The sequence below is a fragment of the Lasiosphaeria miniovina genome (genome assembly GCF_030549165.1).
Source record: "Lasiosphaeria miniovina strain SMH2392-1A chromosome Unknown B0T26scaffold_1, whole genome shotgun sequence".
Classification (NCBI taxonomy): domain Eukaryota; kingdom Fungi; phylum Ascomycota; class Sordariomycetes; order Sordariales; family Lasiosphaeriaceae; genus Lasiosphaeria; species Lasiosphaeria miniovina.
This window is the reverse complement of record NW_026848220.1, coordinates 4670315-4692412: the sequence shown is the minus strand read 5'-3', so window position 1 is coordinate 4692412 and position 22098 is coordinate 4670315. Positions and strand designations below refer to the sequence as shown.

Below are 22098 nucleotides of genomic sequence, written 5' to 3'. Positions count from 1 at the left end.
AGCGCAGTGCAAATGGCCCTGCTGCGTGGACATGGATGGAGCAGTCCATTCGTTGGAACTTCTCCAGTTGCCGCAACCGACATGCGGCGCTATCCATTCGGGCCCGCCCGGATAGGCAGCTTGGCTGCGTCTAGGTGCCTTGTCCCTGCCGCGATGCGGGCAGGTCAGGTCAATCCTCCTGGTAGAAACACTCGAAGAAGCAGGTGTCCCTTCCCTAGCTTCAACTTCGTTTGTTGCTCCACGTGGCCTCAGCTTGGCCCTGCGATGACAATTGCTTGCTTATCGCCTCTGTCCTTTGGGAAACACGATTAAGCCGTTGTGGCACAAACCGCAATTAATAGTATGCGTACTTAAAGTACTAATGAAAGCGGGAAAGAACGGTCCATGAATCTTTGGTCCATATTCCGGATTCCGCTCATACTAGAAGCCTGCGTGAAACTGGCCTTTCAATGCGCCTCCTGGGCCGCGAAGTAAGATCAGAGTTGGCCCAGACAATGCAAGGACGTTGTGGTTTCGGCAGTGACTCGCATATATGACGGTCGAATTGAAAATTCACGCTGCCTCTCTCACAAGGTCTAGGTTGTCACAAGAGGCAATAGCATTGACTGCTTTACATGAGAGCTGTTGGCCTGACAGGGGGTTTGGACTCAAGATGTTGCCCCACTCAACAGGCCTATGTCGATAGGAAACCGATGCGCCTAAACCACTCCCCAAGATTCCGATGACGATGCAAGTTAGAACTTGGAAGAGCAGCTGTTGAATTAAACAGAGGACGAAGGCAAATAAGATAACAAGAGCCCGATTCACAAATATGGATCCGTGCAAAGCAAAAACAAAGACATTCGTAAATAAAATAACCCCCGACGGGCCTCCAATTGAACCAAGGACAGGCCTCTCGGGGGGGACTCTGCGGGACATGAAAGGCTTCAATACCTTACGGCTCGCCGTAAAGGTTTTTCGCCGAGGGAGGTAAAAGCTATTAGAATGCCTATTTTAGAATCCTTGAGGTCTATCTCTTCTCTTAAAAAAAATACCAGTTAAAGGCCTTTTCTGCTGGCTTAGTGTTTTAGAGTATGGCTGGGGGGCCTGCTAATCGAAGTTTCGAAGGTTTTCCACAGGTCCGGCGCTGAGGCCAGGTTTGCGCCAAGACCTAGCTCCCCAGCCTCCGCTGCCCCCCAAAAAAGACGCCGATGGTCCCCAAGCTTAGCTCTGTTGAAGACACGTTGTCACATCCACTCGTCGAGCTTCAAATTCACCACACTTTCTTCGCCCGCCCTCCTCGAGACTTTTCCCTTTCCTCGAGCTCTGGAAGCGAAGCGACATCCATCGCCCAGCCTGACGCCTTTGTCTCCCTTTGTTGGCGACTTCTTCTTCGTTTCTCTTCCCTTCATTAGTATTTCCAATTGCCCCATTCAAATTCGATTGCAGGACTGCTTGAGACAGCATTCCGCTCTGAAAATGAGGTTCAACGTCGCCGCTGCCGCCAGCGCGGCGCTTCTCGTTAGCGGTGTCTACGCCCATGGCGACCACGGTGACCATGGCGACCAGAAGGTGCTCAAGGACGACAGCGCCTCGAGCGCGGCCGCCGAGTCATCCACCGCGGTAGCACCGGAGCTACCGACTTTTACTGTGAGTGCTGCACGAACCTCGCCGCTTTGCACGCTTCCCCGCCCCTCCATCAATTAATTGCCTGCGATACCCGTCCTGAATTGACCGCTAACACGGCATTGCCACAGCCCACCAAGCTCAAGGCCCCGTTCCTCGAGCAATTCACAGATGACTGGGAGAAGCGATGGAAGCCATCGCACGCCAAGAAGGACAGCAAGGATGACGAGGAGTGGGCGTACGTTGGCGAGTGGGCTGTCGAAGAGCCCATCGTCTACAAGGGCATGGAGGGCGACAAAGGCCTTGTCGTCAAGAACGCCGCTGCCCACCACGCCATCTCGGCGAAGTTCCCCAAGAAGCTGGACCCCAAGGGCAAGACCCTGGTTGTTCAGTATGAGGTCAAGCTCCAGAGTAAGCCTTTCTCTTCCCGCGTCGCGCACCCGATTGCCCATGCTGACTCCGGCTTCTTGCAGACGGCCTCGAGTGCGGCGGTGCCTACATGAAGCTCCTCCGTGAGAACAAGGCCCTGCACCTTGACGAGTTCTCCAACACCACGCCGTACGTCATCATGTTCGGCCCCGACAAGTGCGGCCACACCAACAAGGTCCACTTCATCTTCAACCACAAGAACCCCAAGACTGGCGAGTATGAGGAGAAGCATCTCACTTCGCCTCCTGCAGCCAAGATCGTCAAGACCACCGAGCTCTACACCCTCATCGTCCACCCCAACAACACGTATATCATCCAGCAGAACGGCGAGCAGATCAAGGAGGGCAGCCTCCTTGAGGACTTCACCCCGGCTGTCAACCCCGCCAAGGAGATTGATGACCCCAAGGACAAGAAGCCGGATGACTGGGTTGATGAGGCCCGCATCGCCGATCCCGAAGCCAAGAAGCCCGAGGACTGGGATGAGGATGCGCCGTACGAGATCGTCGACGAGGAGGCCACGAAGCCCGATGACTGGCTTGTTGACGAGCCTCTGACCGTCCCCGACCCGGAGGCCCAGAAGCCCGAGGACTGGGATGACGAGGAGGACGGTGACTGGATCGCCCCCACGGTTCCCAACCCCAAGTGTGCCGATGCTTCTGGATGCGGCCCGTGGGTCAAGCCCATGAAGAAGAACCCCGACTACAAGGGCAAGTGGACCGCGCCGCTCATTGACAACCCGGCCTACAAGGGCGTCTGGGCTCCTCGCAAGATTAAGAATCCTGATTACTTTGAGGACAAGACGCCTGCCAACTTCGAGCCCATTGGTGCTATCGGCTTTGAGATCTGGACCATGCAGAACAACATCCTCTTTGACAACATCTATATTGGCCACTCGGCCGAGGATGCCCGCAAGCTGGCCGACGAGACCTTCTTCGTCAAGCACCCCTTGGAGGAGCTTGCCGAGGTTGCCGACAAGCCCAAGGAGGACGAGACCAAGCCCACGTCACCGACCGACCTCAAGTTCACCGACGACCCGGTCACGTACATCAAGGAGAAGCTTGATCTCTTCATCACCATCGCCAAGAAGGACCCGATTGAGGCCATCAAGTTCGTTCCCGAGGTTGCCGGTGGCCTCGCCGCCCTTACCGTAACTGCGATTGCCATCCTCGCCAGCCTCGTCTCGCTAGGTGGCTCTCCTGTTCCTGCGGCCAAGAAGGTTGCTACCGATGTTAAGGAGAAGGCCAAGGACGTGAAGGACAAGGTTGCCGAGGCGGCGGCGACGGGGGCTGAGGCGGCCAAGGCGGAGGTGAACAAGCGGGCAACACGGAGCCAACAGTAGAGGATAGGCTAGATGTGTTGGGTGGTAATGGGGCAATGACGGCTGTAGGAGGAGAATAAAAGGAGCAGTCGAGAGATCACAATGGGATCAGAGCTCAGGTTATTGGGCTCCAGATTATTATTTTTCTATCGTTATCTATGCACATTTTCGACAGGCGGGAGTCCCTTGGCGCATATGTATTCTACGTTAGGCAGCCCAAAATACGATGGCATCAACAAGGATAGCTATGTGATGGCTCTTGTCAGCACGAGACCCGGGATTCTGCGACGTGTCCAATGCCCCAGATCCCCGCCGTCCGGCCGAGGTGGAGCTTTCGGCTCCAGTCTCCCCACAAACTGCTGTGGGCTTCCCCAATTGAACAAGCGAATTGGGGATTTGCCATTGGCTGCGGCACACAACGGCTTAGGTTTGGGCGGCTGGCGTCCAATGTTCCCCGCTCCCCTCCCCTCACCAACAAGCCGAGCGACAGACAACGGCACTTGCAGTACTTTGACCTTGGCCGCCCCACGACTTAAAAGGGCAGCCCGACCCTGCGACATCGCTCGCAGGCCGGATAAAGGAGGGGGACACAGAGACGGCCACCTTACTGGACACCACTTATACATGCCCGCTGCACTGCCAACACGTTCGGCGGTTAATAATAGAAGCCGCCTGCCGCAAGCCGTTCGTTGGCTGACTGCCCTGTCGGGTGTCCTTGCTTGACCGCCTTCGCCTCCCTCCGCCTCTGTCGCCGTCCTCGAGACCACTTGCACCATGCATCGTCTTGCCAGACGGACCCTCTCATCAGTCTCTGCCAACAGCGCCCGCCGCCTCTCGTCGTTGTCGTCTTCTCGCCTTTCGCTCCCCTGCTCTCCCCTGCTCGCCTCGAGGGCGGCAGCAATGGCTTCTCCGGACAAGTCGGTGGCGGCCACGGCTGCGAGGAGGATACACGCCACAGCACAGCACCTATACCCGTCCGTTGGGCTCTCGAGCACCGCCACGAGCTTCGCCAAGACGCACGACAAGATGGAAGAGGTGCACGACACGCACTACTTCATCAACAACGAGTTCCTCGCCTCGAGCACCCAGAAGTTCATCGACCTCTACGACCCCGCCACCAATAACCTTGTCACGCGCGTGCCCGAGAACACCGAGGCCGAGCTCAAGGCGGCCGTCGCCGCTGCCGAGAAGGCCTTCCCAGCATGGCGTGCCACGAGCGTGCTCCACCGCCAGCAGATCATGTTCAAGTTTGTCGCCCTGATCCGCGAGAACTGGGACCGCCTGGCTGCCAGCATCACGCTCGAGCAGGGCAAGACGTTTGCCGACGCCAGGGGTGATGTGCTGCGCGGTCTGCAGGTCGCCGAGGCTGCCTGTGCCGCCCCCGAGTTTCTCAAGGGCGAGGTGCTCGAGGTCGCTAAGGACATGGAGACGAGGACATACAAGGAACCCTTGGGCGTCGTGGCCGCCATTTGCCCCTTCAGTAAGCCGCCGTCTCTGGCAACTGCCCTCGGACTCGTAACACTGACCCTCATGTCCAGACTTCCCCGCCATGATCCCTCTCTGGTGCATCCCCATCGCCACCGTGACGGGCAACACGCTGATCCTAAAGCCATCGGAGCGCGATCCCGGCGCTGCCATGATCCTGGCCGAGCTCTGCCAGAAGGCCGGCTTCCCCAGCGGCGTGGTCAACGTGGTGCACGGTGCCCACAGCGCCGTCAACTTCATCCTTGACGAACCCGCTATCAAGGCCATCAGCTTCGTTGGCAGCAACAAGGCGGGCGAGTACATATTCACCCGTGGATCCGCCAATGGCAAGCGGGTGCAGGCGAACCTGGGCGCCAAGAACCACGCGGCCGTGCTGCCCGACTGCAACAAGAACCAGTTCATTAACGCCGTGGTTGGTGCCGCGTTCGGCGCCGCGGGCCAGCGGTGCATGGCACTGTCGACGCTAGTGCTTGTCGGCGAGACCAAGGAGTGGCTGCCCGACATCGCCGAGCGCGCCAAGGCGCTGCAGGTCAACGCCGGGTTCGAGGACGGCGCCGACTTGGGCCCTGTCATCAGCCCGCAGAGCAAGCAGCGCATCGAGTCGCTCATCGCCAGCGCCGAGACCGAGGGCGCCAAGATCCTGCTCGACGGCCGCGGCTTCAAGCCCGCCAAGTACCCCAACGGCAACTGGGTGGCGCCGACCATCATCACCGACGTGACGCCCGAGATGCAGTGCTACAAGGAGGAGATCTTTGGCCCGGTGCTCGTCTGCCTTAACGTCGACACGCTCGACGAGGCCATCGACCTCATCAACGCCAACGAGTACGGCAACGGCGTGGCCATCTTCACACGCAGCGGGCCGACGGCCGAGACCTTTCGGCGCCGCATCGAGGCTGGGCAGGTCGGCATCAACGTGCCCATCCCCGTGCCCCTTCCCATGTTCAGCTTCACGGGCAACAAGAAGAGCGTTGCCGGCGGGGGAGCCAGCACCTTCTATGGCCGCCCGGGCGTCAGCTTCTACACGCAGCAGAAGACGGTCACGGCCCTATGGAGCAGCGCCGACGCCATCAGCAAGAAGGCCGACGTAGCCATGCCCACACACAACTAGAGGGAGCGTCAAGCAGGCCGATTAGACGTGGTGTCATGGAAAGGGGGTTTGATTTTTTTTTTTTGGATACATTCGATGCCTTGTCTTGGTGCGAGGAGTATCCGGATGTAATGAATAGGTATGTAGGGGGGCCGGTGGGCTGTTGTTGTGGACGGCCTGCTACGCTGGAAAAGTTGAGCAGTAGACCAAGTACGTAATTAGCTAGGAATTTATCTAAAGATGGGACTTGTAAATAAATCTGGGGCGTGGTTGATTACTTGGAGCTTGATTTAGTTGGTCTGATTCCTGTCGCATGAGGGCCTCTGGTGCTTACCTGTCTGTGGCCCTCTCAGCCCCTGGGGAATTGCAGTTTATGTGATATATAGGTTAGAGTTGGTCACGAAAAAAAGCCAATACCCAGCGGAAGCACGAAGCACAAGTCCAACATGAAAGGTTCTCGGATCCGGCTGGCTACAACTGGCGCATCACATACCGGCCGCTCCGCTCCACACACCCGAACGACAACCCGAAATGGAAGGAATTTCTAAACGACTACCTATTTAGTCAGGTCGTCTATAGATATCCCATCCCCCTCTTTCACGTCGGATCTACCCCATCCGAATAGGATCAACTTCGTAAGGTCCTCCTAGCTTATATTATCGTCGATTTCGATATCGGCTACGTTTTTAGCGTCGCCGACGAGCTTCTTACGTACGGGGCCTTTTCGCGGCAGCTTGCACGGCAAGGTGATTGTTGTCGTTCTACGCCTAGGGCGTACCGGTACGGTATATATCTTTATGATCTGGATTTCGCGGTGAGCTTCATTTGAACCGCATCCGATGGATCGGAACGTACCGGTTGTGCTAGTTGGGCCGCGTTAAGTATATGCTTGTGGTTGACTTGATGGATTTAGGTGATGACTGGAAGGAAGGTGTAAGTAAGGAAGACCCTTTCGTCAATTACAGGTCCTGTTCTATCTATACTCGTGCCGGCTGATCAAGTTTGATACTACCGTACGGCGTGAGTCTTCTCCGTGTACGTGTCATCAGGTAGCAAATCTATGGTTGTGCCGAACCTCGACAGCTCCGGGCCGTTCAAAGTTCGGGTGTGTAGAGCGGAGCGGCCGGTATGTGATGCGCCAGTTGTAGCCGGATCCGAGAACTTTTCATGTTGGACCATCTAGCGTGGCCTCTAGGTCGAGCCCCACCGCGCCCGGTTCCCGGTCCGAGTTGACATTATGGACTCTATTTCGGCTTCGGAAGCTGCCAATCACCTCAGCCGTAGTTTTCTAGAACGTCTCGATGCGCCTTCTGATATTGTCCCTGTTGTCGTCAAGCCTATTACGACCAGACAGCGTGAGTCGCTCTAACATCGTGGATTCCGGTCAGCCGAGAACGATAAGAAGCGTAATTGGACCGATCGACTGCTCAAAGTATTCGCATTGCTCCTTATTGCGCGGGAACCCTCAATGTGTAGTCGGCTCCCTCGGCTGCTCCACATTACCGCATTGAAGAGACATCCCCAAGGTACTTACCGTCAAGAATAAAAGCGCGCATTCCCTGCGCAACACTTCTCAGTATATGGTCTCTCACGATCGAGATGGTGATTTCCTTTGGGCCGACTCTGCCAGCAATCATGTTCTCGCGGATGATATTTGCATACTGACTGCTAGGGCAATTGATCTCCAGCCGCAGCACATCTCCAATGCTGATATGGGCTAGATCGAATCTCCGTGACAACATCTGGCATTGCGTTCTCTTGCTGGATCTAGGTCTGCTAAGCATGCTAATAATCACGGGTTCCTCTAGAGCTGGCGGGCGTTGTGAGAAGTCGTCAGGCGTATTGCCCTTAGGCGTTGCCATGCTTGCAATCGAGCTCCCTGGCCCGGATGGAGGTCGTGTGCACACGTCGGGATCCATCCTAGATACCGGTGTTATTCTGCAGGTGTTTGTGGACGAACGGGGCAATATACCTATAGAGATGCAAGAGCCCACTCCCACCCACGTAGGGCGGGGAGACAGTGCTCATACGGCGTTGCTGGTGACTCATCCATGCCGTCAGCCATTTTCATATCAGAACGCCCGCCAGTTTTCGGCTGTGGAAAAGAGAAAAACGAGACTCCGATATCGCGCGAGTCTCCTGGCTCCCGCCCCTCCCCCGCTCACTTTACCTTTCCCACTTCCTCGAAAGCAGATTTTACGAATCTTAGTCCTTCTAATTGACAGTCAGACGAGTTCTGGGGAGAATGGGTTCCTATTTCTCCAAGTCATCAGACGATAAGGATCCCATATTTGTCTCTTTGGGAATGGTGGTCTTGGACGAGATACGCTTCTCTAATGGAACAGTCCTCTATGATGTTCCTGGTGGCTCAGGCTTGTATAGTAGGCGTTTCCCACCGAGGCATTGTAGGCAGCTTGCTTATTTAGGACAGACACACTTGGCGCTCGCATGACAGACACGGCCGCAGCTCACCCCAAAAAGGTCGGCTGTTGTGTTCTAGCAGGGAGCGATTTCCCCGATTCGGTGGAACAGGCCATCGTGAGCTGGGGTATCGCCTTGACAATTAAACGAGACCCCTCCAGACTGTCAACTCGAGGCCTCCTCAAGTATTCGGGAGATAGCTTCAAAGGTCAGCAAGAGGCCTTGAGATGTAGTGCGCGAGGCTAACTGAAACTTGAGGGCCCTAGAGCGAACATTCGAGTATACTACCACTCCGCTGCAACCGATTCCCGCTGACCTCGCGGGCTTACCGCCACTGCGATCGAAAGCCTTCCATTTTCTGGCTTCTCCAGAGCTGATGGTCACGTTTGAAACCGACCTCACCGTGCAACGTGTTTCAGCCGGAGCCGCCTCGCATCCAATGATAGTCTGGGAGCCAGCTCCATCTTCCTGCATTCTAGGGAGCCAAGACGCACATCTTCGGGCCGTCAATTTGGTGGATGTATATTCCCCCAATCACCTTGAGTTCTTGGCTACCTTTGGCTCCGGTGACGGCCATCGGCCATCAACGGAGTTTGACTGTGCAATGATCGAAGAGTTGGTGGCTCAAGTGCTGAAATCCGGGGTTGGAAGAGACGGAGGCGGCGCCGCCGTGATCCGCTGCGCTGAGCATGGCTGTGTGGTTGCCGCTCGTTCATACTCTATCCAATGGTTCCCTGCATTCCACTCATCATCTCGTGTTTTGGATGCCACGGGCGCGGGAAACGCGTTTCTTGGTGCCTTCGCAGTCACCCTGAGCACTACGTCAGACCTTACCGAGGCCGCCATCGCGGGCTCCGTTGCTGCGAGCTTTGTCGTAGAACAAGTAGGGATGCCCCGAAGAACAAGCTCGAGCCATGGCGAGGAGCAGTGGAACGGAGAAGCATTCTCAGCCAGGATTGACCGATTTCGTACCATGATGGAGACAGCAGCCAAAGGATGAGTTATGGTGGAATGATTTAAAGTTGCTCAGCAGCACATAGAGTATCAGCGCCTACTTGATCACCCGGTGGGTGGAAGCCACACATCTCGCCTTCACACCTGGGTTCTCTTGAGACACGCAGCCCACCCTTCAGCCTGATACTGCTTCGCAGCTTCCACGGGGTTTGCAGAAGCGTAGATTCCTCTTCCGGCAATGATGAAGTCGGCTTCGTGTTCAACAGCGCTCGTGGGTGTCTGGTATTGCTGGCCCAACTTGTCGCCTTTGCTTGCTAGGTTGACACCAGTGGTGAAAACGAGGAAATCTTCATTCTGGCCTGGCTGGGCTTCGCCAAGCGCCCTCGTAGCCACAAAGCCAATCATCGATCGTGGGAATTTGAGGGCTATATCGAAGCATTTCTGGGTATAAGAACCGGTGGCAATGCTCCCCTTGGAGGTCATCTCGGCCAGAATAAGAAACGCTCTTTAATCTGGAAAGGGGAAACCGGGCGCCGTTACAACCCGGTCCAGCGCTTCGACGATTCCATCCCCACCCAGGATGCTGAGGTTCACGATGTCAGCCCACTCGGAGAGGCGTAGGACGCCGCCGTGGTACTGTTTCTGGACCGTGTTGCCGATGTCCACGAGCTTGCGGTCCTCAAATATCAAAAAGTTATGCTTCTCGGGCAACTCCTTGAGCCCACGAATGGGCTCATCACCAAAGTCGGCGACCAGGTCGACATGGGTCTTGAACACTGCGATGTAAGGTCCCAGACCCAGATTGGAGGAGAGGGTGTCAGTATCTGCAGCACGGATGAGAAGCGGCCGTTGCATGTAAAACTAGACGAACTGTCTGCGCATTGGACTAGGCTCTCGCTATCGGCAAGATCTGCAGATATCACAAGGTTGGTTTCTTGGTCTCGGCAACCTCGAAGAGACGTTTGGCAACCGGGTGAGGGTGGGTGGATGCTCGCCCAGAAAATGGTAGTTTGAAAGAGAGGCCATGGCTGAATTGAGGCCATGGCTGAACTGAAGTGTCGCGTGCAAGTGGTTGTAAGTATTCGGCTGGAGTGCAAGGCGACCCTGTCGACACGGTCAAATCGATAACCAAGCAACCTTGTCGGCCGCCGTATAGAGAGCTTTTTGATTGTTGCCACGAGAAGTGATGCGGTGGGAGGGAAGTGAGCGGGGCCCTTGTGGGTCCATTGTGGGCAAGCGCCGCACAGAAGCCCCGCCCGTGTTTGCCCCACCCGCGGTATTGGATAAGGCAGGGTGTTTGCATGGTGTTTGCATTCTTGTGCAGCACAGCAGTAAGGCGGGCATGTGGTAATTGCATCAACCGTGATTGCAAACATGGAATTTCTGGCTGGGCTGTCTCGAATCGGGGTTGGTGCAGGGGTTGGTGCATGTGCCCGCCCGGGGCGAGAATACCGCACTCGGCCGCCAATCATGTTTGAAGAAGCAAGACTCACCGAGAATAGTCGCTGCAGCCGCCTCTTGCAACCACCTCATGCGCTTTTGCCACACTGCCACGCAACTAACCTATGGCTTTGTAGGCACCACAACGTGAAACGTGAGGAACTAGGGCGCGACCTTTTAAGTGTCCCTACAATCACTTCATGGTGGGCTCAGACTTTGGGCACATGGACCATTCTACTTCTACTGTTAATATGAATAGACCCTGATCTTTAGCCATATTCCTGTTAAGTGGTCATGATCATCCAGTTGGAGGGTGTGCCCAAAAGTCATAACAATAAATAGACCGCAGAGTCTGAGCCGGTTGAGATGTGATTGTGGAGCTTGGCAAGGAGACGAGGCTGCGCTTCGAACCAGAATCAGTGCTATTCTGGACACGGTATGTTACACTATGCGAAGTTTTTTCACCTAGCTTGCTTGAACTCTTTCTGAGAGCATAATAGGCAATGAATCTGCACGCCGTGAAGCAGGCACGGTTCTCCCAGAATATGATGGAGTTGCAGCGCAAAGATGCCGAGCTCGCCTTCAACTAGAATTAGAGCATGAGAAGACTCACAGTCCTCAATATGGTGTACCTTCCCGCCACCTTCATTGCGGTACGTATTCACGAGTTCTCTTCACACAGACAGCCCCTTTCTGTAGATATCGGTGATCAAACTTAGCACTTGGTGATTGTCGTGTACTTGGAGATGTAAGTCAGAAATACTAGTAGTTTTTCGATGACAGACTGTCTATGGGATGAATATCGCCGAAACGGGAGACCCTAGGGCCTGGAACTTGTAGAGCTTCGATGTTACCGCGAGCATACTGACTATCTTAAGGCTCGTCGTTGCTCTATTCAGGATTGAGATGACCGCGACATATTCTCTGAGGAGATATCTTCAACGGCACAAGCCGTCATCTTCCTCCAATGCCCAAAATGATACAAGATTCACTTCCCGGTACGGGCTCGGCAGTTGGATGAAGAAAAATATGAAGAGGAAACGCAGAGATCCTGCAAGTAACACTGTATAATCATATTATGGAAGAAGAACTGATCCAAAACACTTCCTATCGAATCTCGAATTACTAGTCTCGCGACGGTCTTTGCGTCCTCCATGTGCGCTTGTCATTGTCCTTCCGGTTTCATTGTGAGACTTTGATTTCCTGCGTGGGTGTTATGGGAGAAGAGGCGACAGCTCCTCATCATACCCGACACCTCCAAGCTGATCAATGGCCACGTTGTGGTTGGGTGGCTAGCGACTGGCGCACTCTGGAAAGAGGGGAACCGAGTGCTGCGTGTCGTGTGCCGCGCAACGCAGCCTTAGCATTGTCAGACTAGCTTCAAAGTGGCTGCATGAGGGGTAAGCTGTGCATAGAATGGAAATACCATGAGAATAATCAATCCCGTGATGATAAGCAAGAACCGCACTAGCCTAACTCTGGGGGCTAAGAAACTGAGGATACTGAAATGAGGCTCTGAGAGCCTGACACGTTGTGCCCTGGAGTTTAGGCATTGCTCTGGCTGAGAGAGGGGTAATTAATAGTTAAGAACAAAAAAGGCGCAGCAGAAGACTGGAAGGCCATCATTTCTCGGGGGTAGGACCATAGGATGTCCTCCATGATTCGGTGCAGTGGGATTCGGTGCAGTGGGTGGGTGCAGGGATAGAAGCCACCGAGATATTTGGCTGACCAACAAGACCTTGACTCGCCAAGATCCCTTTAGGGTTCGATTACATTATTCGCAAGGCTTCTGACACAAAAACGGCCGCTCGAGAGGCGTGGAAGATCCATATCGATCAGCCGCCTGAGGGCGCTTTACAGCGGGCCCGCCGCCATCTCGACCAGAAAGCCGCTGCCCTGATTTCGAGCGGGGCGAAGCGGTTCTCCATCATAAACGTGTGAAAGTCGATCAAGGAGACCGTCGCCGATCATCCTCTGACATTCGCCGATTGTCGATCGCTCTGCCAGTCGGATTTGGTGCCTGTCACGCAGATATATCCGGACTACATCGGCGAGACGTACGTACTCAGGAACCGGAACACGCAAGTGTTTTGGTACTGGAGCAATGTGAGCGAGGAAGATATATTGCTATTGCAGTATTTTGATAGCGTCAAGGGAGATGATGAGACTGATCAGGATTGTCCAGACGGCGATGACGGTTTGCATTATACGCAACGTGCGCATGGTTCCTTCGAACTCAATGGGGCAAGGGGTGCCCCTGAGAAGCTCGAGAGGGAAACTCGTTGGAGAGTACTTATCTATATTCGGCTTGGTCCGTTCTTATCTCTTGTTCGCATACCAAGTTTTTCTTTGTATCGATCAAACCTCTATTTCTGTATAACGTAACTACCTACTCAGCGAGCTATATCACTCATGCGAGCCAAAATTTCCTACCTTGCCCCCCTTTCCTATTGTTGAAATATGTGGTGCTCAGAGGCGTCAGGGGTTGAACCCCTGGGTGGGGGTTCACACCCTCTGAAGTCACGGTTGCCGCAGGCAAACATAACCACTACAGGGCCTCTGACTGCCCTGCAGTCTCCCTGACTGTCCTGCAGTCATCATTGACTGTCCTAGAAAATCATACCTTACAGGGCATTGCAGTGGTCGCGTTGGTGTGGGGCCGCTATACCCAAGCAGTCACTTAGCCCCATAGCACCTTCTCGAACCTACGACAGGTCTGGGCACACGTCAACGAAGCTATTCAGAACACGCTAGAATACAGGGCTCGGTTGAGCAGTCCCGGACCTGTAAAACCTTCCAAAATGATACTAGTTAGCCTAAATATAGGCCTGTCCTTTCCTGTAGTTAAATTTCCGTTAAAAATAAGCTACCTGACCAGCCAGGAAGGGGCCAGGTGAACGGATGCCTCCGGCGGCGCCTGCCGCGGGCTGTCCTCGCTTCGCTCGAGGGAATGGGTGGCTGGGCCATTTAACTAAGAAATTAGTAAAGACAACCCCGCTTTGTGCCATAACTCGTAGCCAAAGGTAGACTCAACTGTGTCAACTGTGTCAAAAGTAAAAAACACAGGAGAGTCATTATAACGTAAACAGCATGGTATTGAGACAGAAAAAGTCGATTCTGCTATCTAGGCTACACCCGGAACCAACACCTCGCCGGCCTCAACACGGCACTGGTAATCTGCCACACGCAAGGCACTTGCAACGGGGAACTGACGGCGAGAGCAGGCCGCATTATGGCTCTGGAAGTCCCGCAAGGACTGGAAGATCGGCACCACATTTCTCGGAATAGCCTCATTGTTAGGGAAGCAAGCCGGGCCGTCATACTTGTACATCTTGACAAGCAGAACAAAGGGAGCCTCGCGGCGAGGGTCTTCCACGTCGGCAGCCCAAGCGATATCATAAAACTTCGGAAGTAAGGACTCTGCCCAGCTGAACTTCGGGACAACGGATTTACAGCTATTCTAGCCCCTCAATACCAGAACAAATTCTCATGATAATTCGATGTTCCGATGTTCATAGTCTAATTGTTGGATTTCTAGGGGGCAAGCCCCCTAGGACCCCTAGTGCCTGCGGCGCTCTTAGCCTGCCGCGCTTTCCTTCATACAGCTTACGTGTTATATCTACTAATTGTGAAATTGCTCCTTCCTGACACACACACCCACGACACAGCAAAGCGGCATTTCACGGCTTAACCTGTCCGAGGTTCATCCGATCGACTAGTCCCTCGAGTCTATTTCGACACGGACGAAAACTGGCTAATCGGTGTGCAAGAAACTTTCGGCGCCCTCACGGTAATACAGAATACAGCCTCTCTACGCCACCTCCGGCTCGCAAGCTCGCCTACGGTGGCTCCGTTCAGCTGAATAATAATGGACCGCACGCCGGGAGAGTGGAAGAGGGTAAAAAATGACGCTAGTAAGCCAAAGTCTGAGTCCGAAAACTTGCCGTTGCGGAGGGCCCATTGCTGCTGATGTCTACCAGACACCGCACTTAGGACATCTAGCTTGACTTGTCGCCTGAGGTCGGCCGAGGTGGTCTAAGCGGTACCTGCCTGCTCTGTAGGCTTTTTCCGAGATTCGTCGAACCCAACGATGCCTGCGCCCCATTCGATTAGGCGTCCAGTTCCAGCTTGTCGACAGAGCATCAAGCTTCCCCACCAATAAAAAACAAAGTCGTATGCACGGTGAGATTTCTTGTCAGCCCACTACTGCTGCCCGGGACTACCTGAGCGTTGCATTGGGGTGCCTCGACACAGCCGAGCCTTATCGAAACCCCAAGGCAGACTTCATTCTATCAGCTGGTAGGCGCTGCTCGGTCAGAGAAACCCCAGAGCCAGCACTCCAGCAAGGCTCCCGGAAGGGTTACCGTATTTCCGCCAATAGAAACACAACCCTTGGTGACCAGCTACCACCGCGGCCGAGATGGAACTGTCTAGCATAGAGGCCGAGACAGCCTCTCTCCTTGAGGACATGAGCAACGAAGAATTTTGTTCTTTCGCAGAGTTGAACGACGACCCCGCGACGATGGACAAATTGAACTGTACATCTACGCCTACATCCTCCTCTTCAAGAAGTCAGTCTCAACGGAACACCTGGAACGAGCGGCAAGACTGGCGCAGAGTTACAAGCAAACCGGCCGTCTCGAAGATCTAAAAGGAGCCGTTAGGGTTATGGAACAGGCATTAGAGTTTGGAGGAGCATATATCGAGCCCGGCATGTTAACCAACCTTGGGGCGATGCTTGGTATACGGTTTCAGCAGACTGGCTCGATAGACGACCTCAACCGTGCTATTGATATTGCTAGTATGGTAGTAGACGCCACACCTCAAGACCACCCCGACCGAGCTGGCCGGTTGAATAACCTTGGAATTTGGCTTAGTATACGATTCGACCGGACCGGCTCGATAGACGACCTCAACTATAGGCTTTCATCGTGCAAAGAAGGCTGGCCTTGTAATAACACCCCGCCTTTTATCCGCATTCGACTCGCTCGGGCTGCCGCCAACATTCTTGCTCCGCGACAAGAATGGGACGAATCAAGCCAGCTACTAGAAGAAGCGGTAAAGTTTCTCCGAAGGTGAGCCCGCGGTCTCTAAACCATACCGACAAGCAGCACATGCTCGCGGGGTTCGGTGGCCTGGCTTTAGTAGCAGCCGCCACCGCTCTAAATGCCGGGAAGGCGGCCTCCCACGCTTTGCAGCTTCTCGAACTCGGCCGCGGCGTTATTGCAGGTCTACTGACGGATATGTGCAGAGATATTTCTGATCTTAAGCGCGAGTATCCGGGTTTGGCGGACGAATTCACATCCCTCTGAGACGAGTTAGACTCGCTATCGGACTGATCAACTCCTATTACCTCCAATGATAGCTCGTCTTCGTGGGAGTCGCAAGCAGAACGGCGTCGTGAAGCAGACCAGGAATTCGTACTCAGCCTGGATTTGAACGGTTTCCTCTTCCGCTGGCTGAAGATGAGATAATGGCCGCAGCGGATTCAGATCCTATTATCGTTATTAACTTAAGCTCGTGGCGTTGTGATGCGTTTCTGATTGAGCACAGCCAGATCACGGTGCTGGAACTACCTAGTCTAGCAGAGGAATAGGTCTAAAAATAGGACCATGACCTTCGACTCTCTCGCGCAACTAGCTCTTTCCATATTATACCTCTATTGGAATGGCTATGGAATACCACCGCTCGTCCCAACCTGAATGCTCTTGGATTTAAGGACCCTGTCTCTGATGACAAGTAGCGCCGCGTGTGGTGGATTCCTACAGGACTCCTCAGTCAGCGTCCCCTTCACGCGGCAGGACTATACGTGCGAGGTTCTACCGAGACTGTGCTGGACAAAGTCATGTCGTAGTACGCCCCGCCGATTATGGCGTTGATCCACGGACGGCGATAGCCTATTCGGGAGTCTGCTGGACCGTTCAGCGATTATGCTCTCCTGGTTGCCATACGCGAAACACCAGGCCTAGCGGCTAATCGAATCCTCCCTTTTGCTAGAGACGAAGTCTAGATGCTAAAGAACCTCTGTCGGCCGCTTAAATTATGGTCGCTCACACCGATTATGCGCAAGGACAATGTGCTCCAACACCTGCAGACGTGCAAGATCTTCCACCTTGCCGGCCACGGGCAGTTGGACCCGGCGGAGCCTTCACAAAGCTGCCTGCTCCTCGAGGACTGGAAAACCAACCCGCTCACAGTTGGAGACCTCCGTGACCACAGGCTTTAGGAGAACGGGCCGTTTCTTGGATATCTCTCGGCTTGCTCGACCGGATCCAACCCTATCATATTGTTTAAGGGTTCTAACCGTGTTAAATACACAAGCGACATATATGCATATTCAGTATGCCTTACGAGAATCGGAATGGATTCATTGCCTTTATCTTTAGACCCTTCATTGAGTTTTTGGAAAGTGATAATGGCGTTTGAAGAGCAGCAACTGCATGCTTGACTTCTCCTAGAAGATATATCCTAGCTCTATTTTTCCTTTGTTGGTATGCTAGTTCTTGTAGTAGTTGGCCATTCTCTCTTGTCTTTCGTTTAATTGTCTCTAACAAGCTAGCAAGAGGAAGGATCTTTACTGCTTGTAAATTTTCTCTGGTTGCTTCAACAGCGATCGAGGTCCCTTTATGTCACGCAATTTTAAGGTCAACTGCGGTTGGCTCCGGTGGTCTATCACTGCTTCGAAGAAGCTTGATTTGTGGTTGTTTATGTCCTAGAATGGTGGCAGTTAAAGGGCTATTCGCATCTTTCGATCCAGATTATAAATAGAGACACGACGGTTCTTATCCCTTTCTGAATTTACTAGTCACCTTAGGGCCCGGATTCTAGGCCGTATTCAGGATCATGATCCTAATTCTGGGGCCAAATCTTCGACAAGGTCCGTGTAGTTGGCAAAATAGTATCAAAAATAAACATAAGATGACTTACAACGTGCGTAATAAGCTAGTGCCATTGATAAAGAAACAAGACCTCTCGCTCTTGGCTGGGGCTGGAGAAACCAGCACGCTGACACTAGGTTCTACCCCATAAGCCGCACTCTCACAAGTTCAGGCACCAAACCAGCGCTGAATTCTAAATTGGTATTGATTCTATTTGAGTCTTATCACATATTTGCGTGCAACTCAAGCCCAATCCGTCGGAGTGCGGCGCTCGGCCGTCCGCAGAGTTCAATTGTTAGAGTTGAATTTAATTCCGATCACGCCGCGGAATAATACGGTAATTGTCAAACTAAGAGAGATGCCCACCCTAGGTCAATTCGATTATGTATCGCAAACCCCGAATCGTCGACAGCAGCCTTGTTTCCCATCAGATTGCGTAGACGCAACTAGCTATCACTAGTCAGGGCCTCGAAGCCATGATTATAGCGCCGCTCACCCCCCCCCACCCCCCCCTCCCCCCCCCATCTAGGAAAAATGCGGAATATTCAATGTCCATGTGGACACGTACACATCTGGGGGGAGGAAAAACAACGTCCTAAAGATCTCAACCAGAATGAAGAGCCTTGAAAACAAGTATATCCACGAAGCAACGCATTTACCCCACTGCATTACATTGTAATATCCAGCCCTGGCGGATTGTGAAAGTAAGTAAATCACAACTCCGAAAGCTGCAGTGTACAGACTCGCGGTCCGCCACGCAATCTGCTCTGCCCTTGTTGGAAACACAAAATTCCACCCGGCAACATGCACACCCCCAAAGATCATGGCCGCCCCAAGTCCTGACATCCTGAAGATCCACTCAGTACCCTGGGAAACCTTCGTCCACTTAGACCCTGTGTTACAAAAAGGCTCGCCGGGGAACCCGGTATTCCGGCGCAAGGGTGAGAACCCGGGGGGAAAGAGAACCCGTACCATGCTCCTGGTTTGGTTTTTGATTTTTCTTTGTTGGAGAACATTGAAGACGTCAGGGGGGATGCTACCCTTGTACTCGAGAATGGTGACAGAAGATAGGACTGACTTGGGCTTCTTCCAGTAGAGGGCGTAGATAGCAATAGCGCAGGCGGCGAAGGCGAGAACGGAGAGCTCGAGTAGAGAGATGGTGAGCTGGCGACAGGCGCGGATCGTAACCTGGAGCATGGAGAAAAAGATCTGAGTGACGGCGATGGCCTTTAGCGCAGGGTCGGCTTTAGAACGGTCGTGTAGTTCTTCTTCGGTTATCGAAGGGAGGCGACGAATGTGTCCCTCTCGCCGAAGGTCAAGGATATCAGCTGCAGAGAGGTGATAGGGGTTGTGGTGGGAGATCTTAGAGTCGGGAACGAGTCCGGCTTCAGTTTCGTCGGCCACCCGGATGACGAAGCCGCCCATATCAGCAAAGTGGCTATGGGATAGAGTCCAGGGCACATTGTCCTCTTTGAAATGGGCGTTTATATCGCGAAAGCTCAGGCGGGCGAGTATGAAATCGCTAGTAGCAATAGTAATGATAATCTCAGGCGCAATGACGATAGAGAATGCGAGTTTGATACTTGTCCAGAACCCTCTTAACCCCCATCGTAGATCCCCTTTCCATCCAGGATAGCGGCCCCGGCGTTGCTCTGGGACGTTTGGATGTTGAATAGTCCAGGTGCAGGCAAATACGGTAAAGAGCGAGCTCCATAGGATGTCGAGAGTGCCCCGAAAGTCGGGGTTTAATACAAAGTTGTACGATGTAGTTGGCCTGGAGCATTCGGGATTGAAGACCGTATAAGCTTTGACCATTACTATTAAATAAAACAGGACGAAGCAGTAGAAAGTCCTTGAGAAAAACATGGTATTGTTATCGCATAGACAAGACCAAAAGGAGATACATTAGTGAGGGGTGAAACCGCGACACCAGTGTTGCGCGGTGAGCATTTAAACCCAAGTCGCGTCAGTATTGACCAGGGTGTCATCACGGTTGACCAGGGCGCAATCTATCACAGCATCTGCAAGCCACAGAAACAGATGACACGATACTATTGGTGCTGAAGTACGGGCCTACTATGGTGGAAATGCGGTGGAAATGCGGGTGTTAGGCTCAGCGAAAATTAGGAGCGTCTCAACCAAATCAGTTGCACCTCGGTCAGCGAATGACGAGAGGAAGCATAGACGTCGTGGTGTAGGTTGGTCCAGGCAGCTCAGTGGGTGTGGTTGAGAAAGGGGTCCTAACTAGGCAGCGAGGTCGTGGCCAAGTGTCGCGTGCATCAGCCACACTGCATTTCTACTAGTTTATTCTTCGCGACCCTCATTTGGGTCTAGCGGTTGCGATATACACTATTCGAGGGCCTCTTCAACCTCCGATATTTGCATGTCGTAAACCCTATTTTCCCCTGCGCACAACCAATTAAATACCATACTTCGACTGGCGCACTCTCGCGGGCTCTCGCGCTGCAATCGCGGGGGCGACCACGTTGCGGGCGCGAGAAGAACCCCTAAGCCCTGCTGAGCGACCTAAATGCCCTGAAGTGTTTTGTAAGTACAGGGCCTACAGTGGATGCACCTTGGTGGGTGCCCGGATCCGGAGAAAGTCGGTGGCCGTGGCCAGGTCGGACTTAGCGATGGTAGCATGCGCTGTTTCCAGATCTCAGAGTCTGGTGGCGTGTCTCGTCGAAAATGAAATTGGGAATGGGGATGGGATTGGGATTCGGCTCGTGGGAGGACGAAACAAAAGACCCGATCTGGAATACATGTGCCGTGGTCGAGACTGCCGTTTTCTGGTTGCTCTGTTTTGCCTGCGCGACCCACCGAGGTTAGCCAATCAGATCTCACGCTCAGACCACAATCTTCTACCTCAACCAGCGAGCCTGGGCACCAGCCCCTTCACTGATCAAGTCGCCAGATCTTCATAAATACACCGGTCGTGCTGGCGGCGTGGCCTGGTGAGAGGTGAAGCGCCGAGCAAATGAGGAGCCACGGGAAAGCCATCCCTGGATAGCTAGCCTGCGCTGGCGGCTGTGAGCTCAAGAACTATGCCCAACCGTGTGAGGCCCAATTGGGTGAGCTGGCGCCAGTGCGCGCGATATTTTTGGTAGAGAAGCGCGTCCCTAATATCAAGCCCTGAACCAAATAAGCACTAGAATGCCAACAACAGAACCACGCCCTCCACAGGGCGTAAAAAAAAGACCAGGCAGGTAGGATCGCCTCCCCCCGGAACCGGGGAAAGTGATAGGTAGGGAAATCTTGTCTCGGGCAGGAGTAGCTGAGCGCGCAGCTCAACCTTCGGGTCCGTAGGTCGAAAGCTGGGTAGGAAGGTCGGGAGTCGAGTAGTGGAAGTCGTCAGGATGAGCCTTTCAAAACCGTCAGGGCAGATAGGTCAATCAGGTCGGTGGCTGACAGATCGAAACCAAGACAGTATTGATAAGTGGAAATGGGTTACCTGGGCCAGGTTGATTGATCAGAGCAACACTCTATACAGCTGACAGAGTTCGTGGGAGGTACCGTCGGCCAAGTAAAAACAGCTCACAGGGCCACAAGCGGAAAGTGCGTAAGAAGGCCTCTTTCGGACACGCAGGGAAACCGTCAGGATCGACTCGTCAGCCGTCAGGGCAGGTCCTTAGCTAAGCTCAGCAGCTGACAGGGTTCGTGGCAGGCGCTATCGGTCCGGTAGAAACCACGCTCAGGGCGTAGGCAAAAGGAAGAAGAAGCCGGGGTCTGCATTCCGAATAGACAGAAGCCGAACAAAGTCCCCTAGACGAGGTCCATATGCCGGAGAAGCTGAAAAACGTCCCCTAGAGGAAGGCATGCCGGTGTCGGTAAGTCGGAGGTCAGAATTCAGGCCCCGGGAGATTAGGTCCGTATTTGAAGATCGAAGTTGGTCTAACTTGTAGGAAGCAGTTGGAGTTTGGTCCTGGACTCCTGGTATTGAAGCCCCTCCGGATATGCTGCACCTTGGGCATCTCGTCATTCCACCCTCTCAATACGACCTTTTCGTTGATTGACGATACTCGAGAACTTTGACCTCCTCGGGCTGACTTAAAGTCAAGGGCAAAAAAAGAGAAGAAATTGGTGGAGATGAAGCGATAAGCCAGAGGCTTAGACAAGTGATTTTTCCAAGGCAGGTAACCCCAAGGCACCACACACGCGCACACACCAACAGCAGGGACGATGGACTAACCAGACGAAGCCAATTATTACAAGAGCAGTAGAGGGCGACAATGCCTTCTCCAAACCCGCCGATGACGATTACTTGTATAACGACAAAACAAATTCCGGAACGGCGGCTAAAGCGGGGGTAGCGTGGGGCGCGGCTATGACCGGTAATGGCGGTTGTGCTTTTGCTATTTGCCTCTTGGTCTCCTAGATCGGTACAATATGTCAGCGACGGTGCCCTTCAATCTGGGGCATCATTGGGGAAGAAGAGACTAGGAAGGCCTTGATGGATGCGACTGACCTTGGTGGTACTGGGC

The 22098-nt window shown here is 53.7% G+C and overlaps 8 protein-coding genes across 8 annotated transcripts; 5 read left to right on the top strand and 3 right to left on the bottom strand.

Annotated features, from left to right (window-relative positions):
• Positions 1–1458: 1458 nt before the first annotated feature.
• B0T26DRAFT_670594 (Calreticulin family-domain-containing protein) lies at positions 1459–3373 on the top strand (the record flags this gene model as incomplete). Its single annotated transcript, XM_060439199.1, has 3 exons — positions 1459–1629; positions 1737–2016; positions 2079–3373. The coding sequence occupies 3 exons, from the start codon at positions 1459–1461 to the stop codon at positions 3371–3373; spliced, it is 1746 nt and encodes a 581-aa protein (XP_060303153.1).
• On the top strand, positions 3248–4325 carry B0T26DRAFT_63035 (uncharacterized protein). The gene is made up of 2 exons (XM_060436273.1): positions 3248–3283; positions 3341–4325. Exon 2 carries the CDS (start codon positions 3455–3457, stop codon positions 4073–4075), a length of 621 nt encoding a protein of 206 aa, XP_060303152.1. The 5' UTR covers positions 3248–3283; positions 3341–3454; the 3' UTR covers positions 4076–4325.
• On the top strand, positions 4253–5945 carry B0T26DRAFT_670593 (Aldehyde/histidinol dehydrogenase; the record flags this gene model as incomplete). The annotated part of the gene is made up of 2 exons (XM_060439198.1): positions 4253–4832; positions 4891–5945. 2 exons carry the CDS (start codon positions 4253–4255, stop codon positions 5943–5945), a joined length of 1635 nt encoding a protein of 544 aa, XP_060303151.1.
• A 1170-nt stretch (positions 5946–7115) lies between these two features.
• On the bottom strand, positions 7116–7786 carry B0T26DRAFT_670592 (uncharacterized protein; the record flags this gene model as incomplete). The annotated part of the gene is made up of 3 exons (XM_060439197.1): positions 7116–7186; positions 7459–7483; positions 7517–7786. 3 exons carry the CDS (start codon positions 7784–7786, stop codon positions 7116–7118), a joined length of 366 nt encoding a protein of 121 aa, XP_060303150.1.
• A 383-nt stretch (positions 7787–8169) lies between these two features.
• B0T26DRAFT_635186 (Ribokinase-like protein) lies at positions 8170–9345 on the top strand (the record flags this gene model as incomplete). The annotated part of the gene is made up of 3 exons (XM_060436699.1): positions 8170–8232; positions 8334–8553; positions 8825–9345. The coding sequence occupies 3 exons, from the start codon at positions 8170–8172 to the stop codon at positions 9343–9345; spliced, it is 804 nt and encodes a 267-aa protein (XP_060303149.1).
• A 92-nt stretch (positions 9346–9437) lies between these two features.
• B0T26DRAFT_670591 (humps family-domain-containing protein) lies at positions 9438–11388 on the bottom strand (the record flags this gene model as incomplete). The annotated part of the gene is made up of 5 exons (XM_060439196.1): positions 9438–9782; positions 9840–10123; positions 10171–10209; positions 10793–10862; positions 11353–11388. The coding sequence occupies 5 exons, from the start codon at positions 11386–11388 to the stop codon at positions 9438–9440; spliced, it is 774 nt and encodes a 257-aa protein (XP_060303148.1).
• A 4154-nt stretch (positions 11389–15542) lies between these two features.
• Positions 15543–17567, top strand: B0T26DRAFT_808792 (uncharacterized protein; the record flags this gene model as incomplete). The annotated part of the gene is made up of 8 exons (XM_060447248.1): positions 15543–15690; positions 15804–16014; positions 16149–16302; positions 16348–16478; positions 16518–16581; positions 16750–16935; positions 16966–17035; positions 17545–17567. The coding sequence occupies 8 exons, from the start codon at positions 15543–15545 to the stop codon at positions 17565–17567; spliced, it is 987 nt and encodes a 328-aa protein (XP_060303147.1).
• A 568-nt stretch (positions 17568–18135) lies between these two features.
• On the bottom strand, positions 18136–19507 carry B0T26DRAFT_687899 (uncharacterized protein). The gene has a single exon (XM_060440955.1). It carries the CDS (start codon positions 19481–19483, stop codon positions 18143–18145), a length of 1341 nt encoding a protein of 446 aa, XP_060303146.1. The 5' UTR covers positions 19484–19507; the 3' UTR covers positions 18136–18142.
• Positions 19508–22098: the final 2591 nt, after the last annotated feature.

Bases quoted from the DNA above. Each gene is read 5' to 3' on its own strand.
- B0T26DRAFT_63035 (XM_060436273.1), top strand. From the start codon at position 3,455: ATGGGATCAGAGCTCAGGTTATTGGGCTCCAGATTATTATTTTTCTAT.
- B0T26DRAFT_687899 (XM_060440955.1), bottom strand. From the start codon at position 19,483: ATGTTTTTCTCAAGGACTTTCTACTGCTTCGTCCTGTTTTATTTAATA.